The following is a 15,979-nucleotide window of genomic DNA, read 5'->3' as shown; positions in this document are numbered from 1 at the left end:
ACACACACACACACACACACACGTACACACACTCACGTACACACACATACACAACACACATCTGTTCTTCTCAACTCCTTATTCCCAAGTCTTCCCCGCGCCCCAGGTGCCTCCACAGCACCTAGCCCGTCCCCGGAGTTTCCCCTCATCCCCGTCTTCCTCACCCCTAACTCCGCGCGAAGCTCTTTTCCACTCCCCAAATTCAGATTTCCTGTGCTTGCTCCTCTCGGCCAACACCAAAGCCCGCTTCCTCCGAGTCCAGCCGCAAGCCTCGAGGCTCAAGTCTTGCCCCTCGCCCCGCGTTCCACGGCCCCTAACACTCCACGGAGCCTCGGGACCCTCCCCACCATCTCTCTCCGCCCCTCCTGCCTTCCGTGGGCCCCAGCACTCCCCGTGCGTCCTCTGGAACCTGCTCAGCCCCCACACTTCTCCCATGCCCCTAGGGCTTCCCCCCACGCCTTTCCCGCCGCGGAAAGGGGGTGCCCCTCAGAGCCCGCCCGGCCCGCCCCGCCGCGGGGCTCGGGTGTCCCTCCCTCCCTCGGGGCCCCGAGGCCGCTGCCAACGCCGGCGCGGCGGCTCACCAGTTGGTCATGTCCAGGAAGAAGGCGCAGCCGGCCGGGTTGAGCTGGAAGCCGAGCAGCCGCTGGAACTCGGAGATGAGCACGTCCTTGTCGGTGGTGCCCAGACAGCTGAACTTCTGCATCAGCTCGGGGTCCAGGTCCACGTCCATGCCCTCCATGTCTGGGGCCGAACAGCGCTCCCCGCCTCCTCGCGCCGAGCCGCCGCCGCGCCTTCGGGCCCGGGGACCAGGGGGGGCCGCTGCTGCCGGCGCCGCCCGCTCCTCTGTGTAGGCCCCGGGCCTCTCACCGCCTCATACGGGTAAACTCACTCAGCACTCGCGCGCTCCCCCCCTCCCACCCCCCCCAGCCGCCGCCTCCGCCGCCGCCGCCTCTCGCTTCTCCACCGCCTCCGCCTCCACCCGCGCCGCGCCCACTGCGCAAGCGTCGCCCGCCTAGGCCCCGCCCCTTCCTCCCCGGAAGCCCGCCCCTCAGTGGCGTCACAACCCCGTGACGTCCCCCGCGTGACCTCACCGCGGTGAAGCGAGAGGGCGGGAAGGAAGGAGGAAAGGCCCCGCCCAGCGACGGGGGGGGCGGGGGGTCACTCCTGGCCTGACCTTCGCCTCGCCCCGCCCCATCCTCAAGGGGCGGAGTGGAAGCCCGGGGTTGGGGGAGAAGCTTCCGGCCCTTCGCTTAGGACAGCTCCGCCATTTTGGAGGTGAGGGAACTTCTTCAGAAAGTTCCGGGAAGAGCAGAGACCATGGCAAGGTCAAGTACCGGGGAGTAGCCGGGGCCCAGTCCTCCCAGCCAGGAGTTTGCCCTTCGCGTTGAAGGACTTGTTTGCATAAGTTACAGAGCTGCTGTCCCAGAGGGAGTCTGCTGTCAGCCCCTGGTGTCCGGCCCCTCGGTGGTATTGCTACAGCGGATCCGTGCAGTTTCCGTTGTGCAATGGCCCTGGCTAGTCTGGGGAAGTACAGGAGGCCTTGGTGTAAACGTCAATCACAGGTCCAAACAAACCACACATAATCGGTCGAGACCAACCCTCTAAAAATAAAGATTAAGTCAATAGGATTTGGAATGCCTTGTTCTGTTTTTAAAATAGAAGGCAAAAATAAATTTAAAAAAAATAAAATAGATACTACACTGTATATGGTACACCTACCTGGTCAAGGCCCCGATTCAAGATAAAAGAATGAGAAAGGAAACAGGAACCATCTCGTCTACCCCCTTACATTCCTTCATTCAGGAAGTGCTTTTGAATAATATTTGCCCCACGCTCTGCTAGAGTCAAGGGAGGGAAATGGTGAGTAGGAAATGGTCTCCTGCCTTCAGGTAGCTCTCTGTTTTACAAATAAGGAAAGTGAGATCCAGAAAGCATATATGCCTTGTCCAAAAATACAGAGTAGCAAACCTAGAACCCAGCTTTCAGATTCCTAATGGAGTATGTTTCCAACAGCAGACAGAACTAGAATGACTAGTAGTGTCTAGGGTGCTAGAAGGTTTTGGAAAGGGAAAGCATTCTACCTCCCATCCCACTACCAAATAAGAGTAAAACATAATGGCTCTAAAAGCCTGGGTCTTGGGGTCACACACATTGGAGATTCAAATTCTCATTTTGCCAGTTATTGGTAAAGTTGGTCAATCCACATTTCTCCAGTGACTTTTCCCCTCCAATGTGAATGTCTTACAGGAAACACACCTTACAGTAAGGATATTACAAACTCATACCATACAGTCGTTATAAACATTCTGTAAGAAACTGTTCTTGGGCCTCAGAGATCTGTGTGGAAGCTTAGATCATTGTCAGGGTCTAATTTTTGGGTGACCACAATGTTGAAATATTTCACTAATATTAAGGAAAGTTCAGTCTCCCCCAGAAGTAAGCACGTATTGTCCCAATCTTATGGATGATGGAATGGGGACACAGAAAGATTTAAAAATCACAATATTAGAGCTGAAAGGAACTGATACTGTCTAGTCCCGTGGTCAGCAAACTGTGGCTTGCGAGCCACATGCGGTTCTTTGGCCCCTTGAGTATGGCTCTTCCTAAACCTTAGGAGTACCCTAATTAAGTTAATAACAATGTACCTACCTATATAGTTTAAGTTTAAAAAATTTGGCTATCAAAAGAAATTTCAATCGTTGTACTGGTGATATTTGGCTCTGTTGACTAATGTGTTTGCCGACCACTGGTCTAGTTCAACCTCCCCATTTTGCAAATGAAATTGAAACCAGGACTAGGGAATTGATTCATCCAAGATCCCACAGCTAGTCAGGGGTCTCCAAACTTCCAGTCTAGCTCCCCACCCACTATACCCTGCTACAGTTCCCTTTATAGTTTGAGTTCAATTTGGCCTTACATACAAAATAATCAGAAATTTTGACCCAAGAACTGATTTTATGTTAGACCATAGACTTTCTAGGAAGCATTTCAACTTGCAACATCCATGGACTAAAGCTGGATTGACCAAAGATCCAAAAGAAAATGTTATTGGAACCTGAGAACCCCAAAAAAACTAAAAACTCTTGGCCAATTACTAGGGTCTTAACTCACACCTAAACAGCCCACATAATGCAAAGAGATCCTTGCAAATAAGATCCCAAATGGCTCAGAACTGCAGTTCATGATGGGCATTATCTCAAAGGAGTGCAACTACCCTTCAAGTGAATTCTAAAACTTGGTGGGGACATTTTTGGTTCTCATGAACAATAAAAAACTGTCCCATTCCTAACCACTGTGCCGAAACAATGGCCAAGGTGGCTGGCACATTAGATATGAAGGAAGAACCACCACCACCACCATCCCCATGGAATGGGATATGAAATGGAGGAAATGAGGTGTTACCTAATCAGGAGACTCCTAGAAATGTGAATTTCCACTTGAGTCTGAGGAGATATTAACACCTACATTTCTACCCTGATAGCTTTGTTTTGTGTTTGTTATGAAGAGAGCCTGGAGAGGACTGATTGAGAGGCAAAGGGACACATTGCTGAACATCACTCTAAGGAAGGAAAGCTGACAGCAGTATGCCAACAGGTCTTCTAGGGACCAGCTCAGAAATGTCAGGGCTATGTTTGGATATGTCACTGCCTAGTTTATGCCCAAGACCAGCCAGTTTCTTTCTGAATTTCTTAGGCTGGTGATCTTGTGTAAAAAAAAAAAAAAAAAATTAAACTAATTCCAGATCCCAAGACCAGGTCAGTTTCAGGGGTTCATAAGAGAGGTAAGCCAGCCTATCATTCAGCAGTGCCATCAGCGTCTATGTAGGCACCGAGGGTGAGGGCTCCTGGATCTCCATGTCCTACTCCACCAGTGTCCAGGGGCCTGGCTGTGGGGATGGCCGGGGGTCTGGCAGGCAGAGGGGGCATCCCGAGCGAGAAGGAGACTATGCAATGACTCAGTGACCACCTGGCCTCCTACCTGGAGAGGGTGAGAAGCTGGAGGCTGATAATCAGAGACTGGAGAGCAAAATCCGGGAACCCCTGGAGAAGAAGGGACCCCAGTCAGAGATTGGAACATTATTTCAAGACCATGAGGACCCAAGGGCTCAGATCTTTGCAAGTTCTGTGGACACCATTCTGCAGATTGACAACATCCATCTTCCTGCTGATGACTTCAGAGTCAAGAATGAGACAGAGCTGGCCATGTGCCTGTCTGTGGACGGTAACATCAGCGGGCTCTGAAAGGTCACTCGGCTGCAGCTGGTGACAGAGATCAAGGCTCTCAAGGAGGAGCTGCTTTTAGTGAAGAAGAACCACGAGGAGGAAGTAAATGATCTACAAAACCAGATTGCCAACTCTGGGTTAACCATGGAGTTGGGTGCCCCCAAATCATCAGCAAGATCATGGCAGACATCCGGGCCCAGTGTGATGAGCTGGCTCAGAAGAACCAAGAGGAGCTAGACAAATACTGGTCCCACCAGATTGAGGAGAACACCACCGTGGTCGCCTCGCAGACCGCAGAGACAGGAGCTGCTGAGATGACACTCACAGAGCTGAGCTGTATGGCTCAGTCCTTGGAGATTAGCCTGGACTTGATGAGAAATCTGAAGGCCAGCTTGGCGAGCAGCCTGAGGGAGGTGGAGACACACTATGCCACACAGATGGAATAGCTCAGTGGGATCCCACTGCTCTGGGAGTCAGAGCAGGCCCAGACCCAGGCAGAAGGGCAGCGCCAAGCCCAGGAGTAGGAGGCCCTGCTGAACATCAAGGTCAAGCTGGAGGTTGAGAGCAACACCTACGCCGCCTGCTGGTAGAAGGGGAGGACTTCCATCTTGATGATTCCCTGGACAACAGCCACTCCATACAATCCATCCAAAAGACCACCACCCACAGGACTGTGGACAGCAAAGTGGTATCTGAGGTAAAGGACACCGAAGTTCTGAGTCATTAAAGTCAGCACATGTGGGACACCCCCTGGGGGGTCAGGAGGCCAGTAAAAAGTTCAGAGATCATTGCAAAAAAAAAAAAAAAAAAGTAGAATGTAAAATTAGTATACTGTATGTACCTAACTATGTAACAAGAGGTTGGAAATGCTAATAATTAAAATTATTAATGCTTTTAATTTTATACTTTTCTATATTTAAAGAAATAAATAAATCAACTTTATTTTCTTTTTTAAAAAATATTTTTTTATTGACTTTAGAGAGAGAGGAAGGGAGAAGGAGAAAGCGAGAGAGAGAGAGAGAGAGAGAGAGAGAGATCCATGTGATTGGTTGCTTCCCACATGCACCTGGACTGGGAACCGAACCAGAAACCTACTGATGCACAGGACGAAGCTCAACCAATTGAGCCACACCAGCTAGGATACAATATATTTTTAAATGATAAAAGATATGACAAAAATAGTGTTACCTGTGATCCAGATAAGAGAGAATCACAAGTGCAAGAGACATCTGGAAGGATATACTCCATGGTATTACCAATGACAGTCTCTGAGTATGGGAAATCATGAATATTTTTACATTTTTATCAGTATTTTCATATTTTTAATAAAGCAATCACATAAGAAAACATTAGGAGACATTTCGTTTTGAAGAAAAGAACATTGAGTAGCCTCGGGGCTTGTCGAACATGAGTTCATTTCAGTTCTTTACATTCTCCCTCCCATGTAATCTGCAAAACCTAGGGAGCAGTTAGCAGTAAGATGAGCTATTCAGGGGAGCAAGCAAATGTCTGCTAGCTTACTATAAGTAAGGCTGAGTTAAGGACAGCGGCCTAGAACAGTGATGGCGAACCTATGACACGCGTGTCAGAGGTGACATGCGAACTCATTTTTTTGGTTGATTTTTCTTTGTTAAATGGCATTTAAATAGATAAAATAAATATCAAAAATATAAGTCTTTGTTTTACTATGGTTGCAAATCTCAAAAAATTTCTATATGTGACACGGCACCAGAGTTAAGTTAGGGTTTTTCAAAATGCTGACACGCCGAGCTCAAAAGGTTCGCCATCACTGGCCTAGAAGGAGAGCCTTAATCCTTGTGCTATGTGACCGTGGACAAATTACTTAGCTTCTCTCTAGATCTCAGTTTCCTCACCTCTACATTGGAAATGCTGCAAAAAGATCGCTGAAGTGGAGCAAAAGAATAAATCAGAGAAGTAAGAAGATTTTCTTCTTGTCAGCCTTAAATTCTTTTCTGAGTGTGGAAAAATGCAAAAGGCAAGAAGTGGAACTCCCAAAGAAGTCGGGGGAGCAGAAAAAGCTTGCAAATTCCAACCAGCACAAGCTAAAGAGAAACATGGGGCTGCTGGTGAACCAAGTATACAAAGAACCTGAGGGATGGAGACCAAACGGAAGAAACCTAAGAGAGATGACAACGTTTCCTGTCCACAGAAGATGGCACAAGCAAATGAAAGAGTAAGAGTTCACAAGAAGATACAATTCCTCCACTGCCCATTCACTTGCCACCAGTTAACCTGATTCACGGAAACGTAGTGAGGGTTTGGTGCCAGCAATGAAAGCTGAGCACCAGCGACCAGAAATGGAAACATATAATAGGCTGCGTGAATGTGCTTAGCCTAATCAGAAGGATATTTCTATGACACCAGAGGAGGCAAGGATGTTGACATTATCACAAAGGAAACTGAAGATGAAAAACGGGGAAACGACTCTGGACAGCTTTGGTCTTCCCGAAGTGACTGCTCCCCTGGAGAGGGGGTTGCTCCTGAGGGAACGGGCAATATTTTTGTAACAACTTCCAGGCCGAAGCTGTGTTTGCCTCCTGGAGCAGAATTGCAGCCACGACTGGGAAGATGGAGACCGAGGGGTCATCACAGGAGGCCTCTGGTTACAAGTGGTGTGTGGTCCTTGGACAGTCTCCCTGCAGACACAGGGGTTTGGGTTCAGCTACAGTTTTATGCTGGGCAAGCCTGGGTTCCTGAGAAACCGGGGCAAGTGTGTTCACTGTTCTTGGTACCTTCCTGTAACTTTCCACCCCCACACCTGGAGGATAATATGTTGTGCCCCAAAGGCATTCATAGGAATAAGGTCTTAGCGAGAAGCTTCCAATTACAATGCCACAAAAAAGGGTATGGCTGTGATGGTAATTAATATGGTAGAAAGGTGACTACAATCAACCCCAGGGTGCCCCTGACAGCAACTCCAGGCTGCTTCACACCTCCATGCTCCCAGCTTACAGGGCCCATGGTCGGGCAGGGCAGATGTTACCCTCAGACTGCCAACAGTGCCTGCTGCTTCATCTGCTGGGATACAGACAGTTCTGTTTGGAAAGGGACATGCATTTCACAAGCTATCATTCATTGCAGTGAAGATGCAAAAGTCACTCACACCGTCCAACAACTGCCCATCTGAAGCAGAAGGGACCCCAGCAGCTCTTTCACGGTGGGAGCCCACAGTGAGCGTCGTGGAGAAACAGGTGTGCTCCCTCGCTGGACTCCTGCCTCAGAATTCTGACTCCTCTAGGGATTTCCGCCTCCTCATTCTAAGTGTATTCACTTCAAACTGCTGACTGTCTTAAGCCAATTGTGTCCACTCCCAAAAAACAATTCTTAATAAATGTATTCAAAACATTTTGTGACGTCGTTGTCTTAACTTGGGATTTCTGGGGTGTGTCCCTGGGATAAAAACTCGGGGCACTTGGCCAGTATTATTTCCAGTTGTAACTGTTTTGTATATTTTTGCTGTTAAAAAAATGTCCAAGGTTACTTCTGTGTCATAAATATGTAGTGTGCTTACAATGTGTATGTAAAGTAATTCAGCTGCTGTGTTTCGGGAACTCTGTTGTATGCCAATTATTGTTAATGTTCTTAACTCAGTAGGATTAAGCCAAAAGGCATGATTTTGTTTCAGTGTAATAAATAACAGACACTTGATTTTCAGTCCCACCAACAACACAGAGCAGGGTAAGGATTAAAAAAGGATAGAGAAGCTGTATAGCCTCAGAGGCCAACCCAAAAACACTGCCACCCAGAGGCTGAGCCACAAACTGACTCTTAGGGGAATACAAATTAAGGCAGACTGGATCACAAATACGGCCTGCTTTAAAATCAGGACTGTGATTTACAACGCGGAGGAACAGTGTAATGCAGGCAAATTCAACACTCTCCTAAATACCTGGCAGGACTAAGGCGAACCAGGCTGAAGAGTAGAAGAACCGAAAGACCATCACTACTGCAAATTTTTTCTTTTTCTTTTTCTTTTTAATTTTTTCACCTTTTTACTAAGAAACCAATTTTTTTTTCTTTTTCTTCTTTTTCCATCACCTGATTTTACCCTTTCAATTACCACATTTTTATTTTTAACCAGTATTATTACTGCTACCATTTTACCATTTTTTAAAGTGCCATTTTATTTTCTCTTTATTTTCTTTTGGGATTAGTGTTCTCCATTCTATTTTCATCGTTCCTTTAGCATTAATTTTCCCTATCTCAATTTCACCTCTTTGCTAAAACCCTCTTCCTTACTTTTCCCCTTTTGGTGTCCTGTTTCTCTTACCCTATTCCTGCTCCAGACTTTCCCAATTCCCTCTTTTTACCCCCTGTCTAATTCCACCCTACTTATATATCCTATTTCCAATCTACTGCTCTAAATCCTTATACACCTATTCTTTATCCTTCTTCACTTTCCAAACATTTTTTTCTCTCTTATCTTTCTATTGTTTTCTTGATTGTTGAATATATTGGGCTTTTTTTGTTTTTTTTGTTTTTTGTTTGTTTGTTTGTTTGTTTGTTTTGTTTTGTGTTTTTTCTTCTTTTTTAGGACTGGTTGTGAGGTTGTTTTTCTTTTTCTTTTTCTTTCTTTCTTTTTTTTTTTTTTTCTGCTGGTTTTTCCCTTCCCTCCCCCACCCCACCCCGGTTATTTTTGTGCTTCTGTTTTCCCTTACCTCTCTGGATATTATGGGTGGTTTGTAGTTTGCATTCATCTCCAGGGATCTGTTGCTGGAATTTGTTGAGATTAGTGGCAGTTCTATTGGAGTTTGCTCCTCATACCAATAGTCTCTTCCCCGCTTCTACTTCATTCTCTTTTTTCGCTCTCTTTTTTTCCCCCCCTCTTTTTTCCCAATTCTATTTTTGCACTCCTTTTTTGTTTGTTTTTTTCTTATTTTTCTTTTCTGTTCTCTCTTTTATCTTCTTCTCTTCTTTCTCCCTTATCCCCTAATTCTCTTAATTCGGGTGGCCACCTTTATTTGGGGTTATTAATATTGTGAATATACTTGTGTTCAGTGCCTGGTACGTTGTGCCTTGCTCTGTTGTATTTTGTGCCTTTAAATCAACGCAGCAGATCCAAGCAACAGCAGCCCCCTGATCACCGCAGCCTCCTGATCACCACAGTCTCCTGATCACCACACCCTCTGTCTGTGGAACAGCAGCTGTACATGAAGCCTCCCCCCACCAGCCAGAAGAGCCAACACAGTTGTGAACAACACCCACCAGAGGAGCTGCTGCCAACTGGAAAGCAGCTGCTACCGCAACCGTCTGAGCAGCAACCACAACCCAAGGAGCCCCTGCCACCCAGGGAGCAGCCACTGAACATCTCAACATCTACATATGTCAGCGAGATCAAACATGGGTAGGCAAAGAAACCCCCAAAGGAAAGAAAAGGAGGACTCGGAACCAAGATGGCGGCGTAGGGAGCGGACCTGTGTGTGCTGCTCTCTCACAGCATCATTGAAACTATCAACTATGAAGTAAACAACCGCCACTCAGAACCATGGGGAAGTTGGCCCAGTGGGAGATCTACAACTGGAGGCAAAGAAAGAAGCGCAGTGAGACTGAGTGGGAGCTACGGAGGCACCAAAACCAGAGGTACGCAGTCACACGCCACGCGGGCTGCAAATGGATTCTCGGTTTTTTACAAACCCTCGAATCCTCTGGGCTTGCTCGGGGCGGGTCTCTGAGGCCCCAGATCCCACAGGGAGAGGCGGCCACAGCCTTGCAGTGGTCGGAGAGCGAGGGAAGCTCTGATACGCGGCTGCTCGCCGGCACCGAGGGACAAGAAGTCCTGGTGTCCCGGGGAGGCGAGGGGCGCGGAGACGCCGCCATCGCTATTTCATCCACGCTGGTGACTCCCTGTGACCCCGCCCTACCCTCAGGGCTGTGCCAGAGGCACAAGAGGGAATGACTGTGCTTTTACAAACTCTCAAATCCACTGAGCTGGTTCGGGCGGGTCTCTGAGGCCCCAGGCCCCAAGGCGAGAGACTGCACGGCCTTCCAGCGGTCAGGAAGCGAGGGAGGCTCTGGCGCTCGGCTGCTCGCCGGCACTGGGGGACGCAAAGTCCTGGTGTCCTGGATAGGCAAGGGGCCGCTGAGTCTCCGCCCCGGCGACTCCCTGTGATCCCGCCCTAAGCAATTTACATTCCCATCTGGGCTGTGCCAGACCCACAAGTAGAAGCGCCTTTTCTTCTGCAAACTTTCAAATCCACTGAGCTGGTTCAGGCGGGATCATGAAGCATCAGACCCTACAGGGAGAGGCAGCACGGCCTTGCAGCCATCAGAAAGCGAGGGAGACTCTGTTGCACAGCTGTTCGCCGGCACTGGGGGACACAAAGCCCTGGCAGAGAGTCAAGGAGCCGCGGAGACTCAGCCAGTGCTATTTGCTCCGCCATGGCGACTCCCTGAGTCTCAGCCTTAATCAATTTACATCCCCATCCAAGCTGTGCCAGGTGCACAAAAAGACCCACCTGCGCTTTTGCAGCCTATCCCAACAAATTGCAGACTTCAACTGCTCGCAGCCATGAGAGACACACTCAAGAAGCAGACCCAGGAGAACCAGGATGGCGGCATAAGGAAGAGACCTGTGCGTGCTACCTCGCACAACAACATCGAAACTACCAAATATCAGACAAACACCTATCATACAGAACCATGGGAAACTTGGCCCAGTGGAAGCTCTACAACTGGAAGGAGAGAAAGAACATTGAGACTGAGTAGGATGTGACACCAAGTACAGAGCCCAACCCAACAAACTGCAGATTTCAACTCCTCGCATAGAAAGAAGCGCATTGAGACTGAGTAGGATGTGCTGAAGCACCATGTACAGAGCCCATCCCAGCAGGCTGCAGATTTCAGCTCCTTGCATCTGGGAGGGACGCAATCGGGGGGCAGAGTCGGGTCCGGGGCCGGCCAGGGCTGGGCCTGACTCGGCCGGCACTGTGGAACTGCTGTACCAGCAAGCGCACAAACATGCCCACTGGTCCCAGTCTCTGGTGGGGCGCTGGGGGACAGCAGACAGGCAGTCTGTGCACTTGGTGGAGGGCAGGAGCGCTGGATGTGCAACCACCAGGAATGCCTGGAGATTTTGTCTAGTGGGGAGCCGCCGGCAGGGGACAGAGGGCCAAACTTCCTGTTTCCCCGGTAAGGCCGGGATGGCCCCGGTGAAGTTGAAACGGTCCAGGTGTGGTAGGGACGACCCCGGTCAGGTCGAAACGGCCCCGGTGTGGTAGGGACAACCCCGGTCAGGTTGAAACAGCCCCGGTGTGGTAGGGACAACCCCGGTGAGGTTGAAATGGCCCCCGTGAGGTAGGGACGACCCCAGTCAGGTCGAAACGGCCCCGGTGTGGTAGGGACAACCCCAGTCAGGTTGAAACGGCCCCCGTGAGGTAGGGACGACCCCAGTCAGGTCGAAACGGCCCCGGCGTGGTAGGGACAACCCCGGTGAGGTTGAAACGGCCCCCGTGAGGTAGGGACGACCCCAGTCAGGTCGAAACGGCCCCGGCGTGGTAGGGACAACCCCGGTCAGGTTGAAACGGCCCCCGTGAGGTAGGGACGACCCCGGTGAGGTTGAAACAGCCCCCGTGAGGTAGGGACGACCCCAGTCAGGTCCAAACGGCCCCGGCGTGGTAGGGACAACCCCGGTCAGGTTGAAACGGCCCCCATGAGGTAGGGACGACCCCAGTCAGGTCGAAACGGCCCCGGTGTGGTAGGGACAACCCCGGTCAGGTTGAAACAGCCCCGGTGTGGTAGGGACAACCCCGGTGAGGTTGAAACGGCCCCCGTGAGGTAGGGACGACCCCAGTCAGGTCGAAATGGCCCCGGCGTGGTAGGGACAACCCCGGTCAGGTTGAAACGGCCCCCGTGAGGTAGGGACGACCCCGGTGAGGTTGAAACAGCCCCCGTGAGGTAGGGACGACCCCAGTCAGGTCGAAACGGCCCCGGCGTGGTAGGGACAACCCCGGTCAGGTTGAAACGGCCCCCGTGAGGTAGGGACGACCCCAGTCAGGTCGAAACGGCCCCGGTGTGGTAGGGACAACCCCGGTCAGGCTGAAACAGCCCCGGTGTGGTATGGACAACCCCGGTGAGGTTGAAACGGCCCCCGTGAGGTAGGGACGACCCCAGTCAGGTCGAAACGGCCCCGGTGTGGTAGGGACGACCCCGGTGAGGTTGTAACAGCCCCCGTGAGGTAGGGACGACCCCAGTTAGGTCGAAACGGCCCCGGTGTGGTAGGGACGACCCCGGTGAGGTTGAAACAGCCCCCGTGAGGTAGGGACGACCCCAGTCAGGTCGAAACGGCCCCGGCGTGGTAGGGACAACCCCGGTCAGGTTGAAACGGCCCCCGTGAGGTAGGGACGACCCCAGTGAGGTTGAAACGGCCCCCGTGAGGTAGGGACGACCCCAGACAGGTCGAAACGGCCCCGGTGTGGTAGGGACGACCCTGGTGAGGTTGAAACAGCCCCCGTGAGGTAGGGACGACCCCAGTCAGGTCGAAACGGCCCCGGCGTGGTAGGGACAACCCCGGTCAGGTTGAAACGGCCCCCGTGAGGTAGGGACGACCCCGGTGAGGTTGAAACGGCCCCCGTGAGGTAGGGATGACCCCAGTCAGGTCGAAACGGCCCCGGTGTGGTAGGGACGACCCCGGTGAGGTTGAAACAGCCCCCGTGAGGTAGGGACGACCCCAGTCAGGTCGAAACGGCCCCGGTGTGGTAGGGACAACTCCGGTCAGGTTGAAACAGCCCCGGTGTGGTAGGGACAACCCCGGTGAGGTTGAAACGGCCCCCGTGAGGTAGGGACGACCCCAGTCAGGTCGAAACGGCCCCGGCGTGGTAGGGACAACCCCGGTCAGGTTGAAACGGCCCCGGTGTGGTAGCGACAACCCCAGTCAGGTTGAAACGGCCCTGGTGTGGTAGGGACGACCCCGGTGAGGTTGAAACGGCCCCTGTGAGGTAGGGACGACCCAGGTGAGGTTGAAACGGCCCTGGTGAGGCTCAGACGGCCCTGGTGAGGTTGAGACTACTCCAGTGAGGTTGGGACAAATAAAGGGGACCAGTATGGACTGATGAACAGGGGTAGATACAGAAGCAGAGCAACATTGAACAGAATGTTAAACTACAATGGGGAGCCTGGGGAGGGTTGGGGGGGGATTAAGAGACCAACTGAAGGACTTATATGCATGCATATAAGATTAACCAATGGACACAAGACACGGGGGGGGGGCGGGGGGTAGGGGCCGGGGGAATGTCATGGGGGGGAAAAAGGAGACATATGTAATACTCTTTGTAATACTTTAAGAAATAAAAATTATTATTGAAAAAAAAAAAAAAAAAAAAAAAGAAAAGGAGGACTCGCCAGAAAAGCAGCTAAGTGAGACAGAGATATGCAACATGACGGAAAAAGAATTCAGAATAAGGTTCCTAGAGTACATGCACCAGATGTTCAAGAAGCAAGAAGAAACAGATGAAAAACTCAACTACTTATGCAAGAAGCTAGAAGAAACAGATGAAAAAATCAACAACTTAAGTAAATCCCAAGAAGAAATGAAGAGTGACATAGCTTCAATAAAAAACTCCATTGAAAGTATCAACAGTAGACTGGGAGAAGCGGAGGACCGAATTAGTGAATTAGAAGACAAGGAAGCAAAACACACTCAAACTGTACGGCAAATGGAGAAAAAAATTAAAAGACAGGAGGAGAGCCTAAGGGAGCTTTGGGACAACATGAAACGAAACAACATACGAATAATAGGGGTGCCAGAACAACAGAAAGATGAACATGGATTAGAAAACCTATTCGAAGAAATAATATCAGAAAACTTCCCTGAGGTGGGGAAGAAAAAAGTCACACAAGCCCAGAGAGTCCCAAACAAGGTGAACCCGAAAAGACCCACACCAAGACACATCATAATTACCATGGCAAATGTTCAGGATAAAGAGAGAATCTTACAGGCTGCAAGAGAGAGACGGAAAGTAACATACAAGGGATCTCCCATTAGATTATCAAATGATTTCTCAACAGAAACACATCAGGCCAGAAAAGAATGGACGGAAATCTACAAAGTGATACAAAGCAAAGGACTGAATCCAAGAATACTCTATCCAGCAAGGCTATCATTCAAAATTGAAGGGGAAATAAGAAGCTTCACAGACAAAAAAGGGCTAAGGGAGTTTATCACCACCAAGCCAGCCATGCAAGAAATGCTAAAGGGACTGGTGTAAAAAGAAGAAATATCAAGCTCAGAAAGAAAACAGCCACACACACACACACAAAAAGAAATGGCTACAAACAAGTACCTTTCAATAATAACTTTAAATGTAAATGGACTAAATGCTCCAACCAAAAGACATCGAGTGGCTGAATGGATAAAAAAACATGACCCATACATCTGCTGTCTACAAGAGACCCACCTCATTAGAAGGGACTCACACAGACTGAAAGTGAAGGGATGGAAAAATATCTTTCACGCAAATGGAAAGGAAAAGAAAGCTGGGGTAGCAATACTTATATCTGACAAAATACATCTCAAAGTGAAGGCCATAACCAGAGATAAGGAAGGCCACTTCATAATACTAAAGGGATCAATACAACAAGAAGATATAACCCTGGTAAACATATATGCACCCAATGCAGGAGCACCCACATACATAAGAAAACTTCTGGAAGATATCAGGGGAGAGATCGACAACAATACAATCATAGTAGGGGACTTTAATACACCACTGACATCACTGGATAAATCCGCTAGACAAAAACTCAGCAAAGAAACAGCAATCCTAAATGACTCACTAGATCAGATGGACTTAATTGACATCTTCAGAACACTTCACCCCACAGCTGCGGAATATACATTCCTCTCAGGTGCTCATGGGACATATTCAAAAATAGACCACATATTGGGTCACAAGCAAAGTCTCCACAAATTCAAGAAGATTGAAATCATAAAAAGCTTCTTCGCAGACCACGATGGCATAATGTTAGAAATAAACTACAATAAAAACAACCCAAAATACTCAAACACTTATAAGCTGAATAGCATGTTATTAAATATTGATTGGGTTACCGATGACATCAAAGAAGAAATTAAAAACATCCTGGACACTAATGACAATGAAAACACAACAATCCAAAACCTCTGGGACACAATGAAAGCAGTCCTGAGAGGAAAGTTTATAGCTCTACAGGCCTATCTCAAAAAACAAGAAAAAATGGTAGTCAATCATCTAACTCTACAACTCAAAGAATTAGAAAGAGAGCAACAAGAAAACCCCAGAGTGAGCAGAAGGAAGGAGATAATAAAGATTAGAGCAGAAATCAATGAAATAGAGACCAAAAAAACAATACAGAAAATCAATGAAACCAAGAGCTGGTTCTTTGAAAGGATAAACAAGATTGACAAACCCCTAGCCAGGCTCACCAAGAAGCAAAGAGAGAGGTCCCAAATAAACCAAATCAGAAATGATAGAGGCGAAATAACAACAGACCCCACAGAAATACAAATGATTGTTAAACAATACTACGGGCAACTCTACTCCAACAAACTAGACAACCTGGAGGAAATGGACAAATTCCTAGAAAAATACAACATTCCAAAACTCAATCAGGAAGAATCTAAAAACCTCAATAGGCCAATAACTATGGAAGAAATTGAAGCAGTCATCAGAAAGCTTCCAGCAAACAAAAGCCCAGGGCCAGACGGCTTCACAGGGGAGTTCTACCAAACATTCAAGGAAGAACTAAAACCTACCCTCCTC

At 49.1% G+C, this 15,979-nt stretch overlaps 1 protein-coding gene and 2 pseudogenes across 1 annotated transcript in view; 2 read left to right on the top strand and 1 right to left on the bottom strand.

Moving 5' to 3' along the window:
* ILRUN (inflammation and lipid regulator with UBA-like and NBR1-like domains) overlaps window positions 1-893 on the bottom strand; it is a 106,346-nt gene extending 105,453 nt beyond the window's left edge. Inside the window, exon 1 of the mRNA XM_070418731.1 lies at window positions 582-893. Within this exon, the coding sequence (XP_070274832.1) occupies window positions 582-739 (158 nt within the window). The 5' untranslated portion in view covers window positions 740-893. The remainder of the gene's footprint in view (window positions 1-581) is intronic.
* LOC139012947 (keratin, type I cytoskeletal 18 pseudogene) lies at window positions 738-4,999 on the top strand (annotated as a pseudogene).
* Window positions 5,000-6,210: 1,211 nt separating this feature from the next.
* On the top strand, window positions 6,211-7,110 carry LOC139012946 (developmental pluripotency-associated protein 4 pseudogene; annotated as a pseudogene).
* The last annotated feature ends 8,869 nt before the right edge of the window (window positions 7,111-15,979 follow it).

The sequence above is a fragment of the Myotis yumanensis genome, unplaced genomic scaffold (assembly GCF_028538775.1).
Source record: "Myotis yumanensis isolate MYYU_CA2020_CCGP unplaced genomic scaffold, mMyoYum1.0.hap1 SCAF_6, whole genome shotgun sequence".
Lineage (NCBI taxonomy): Eukaryota > Metazoa > Chordata > Mammalia > Chiroptera > Vespertilionidae > Myotis > Myotis yumanensis.
The sequence above is the reverse complement of the archived record's forward strand: the minus strand, read 5'-3'. Positions and strand labels throughout refer to the sequence as shown.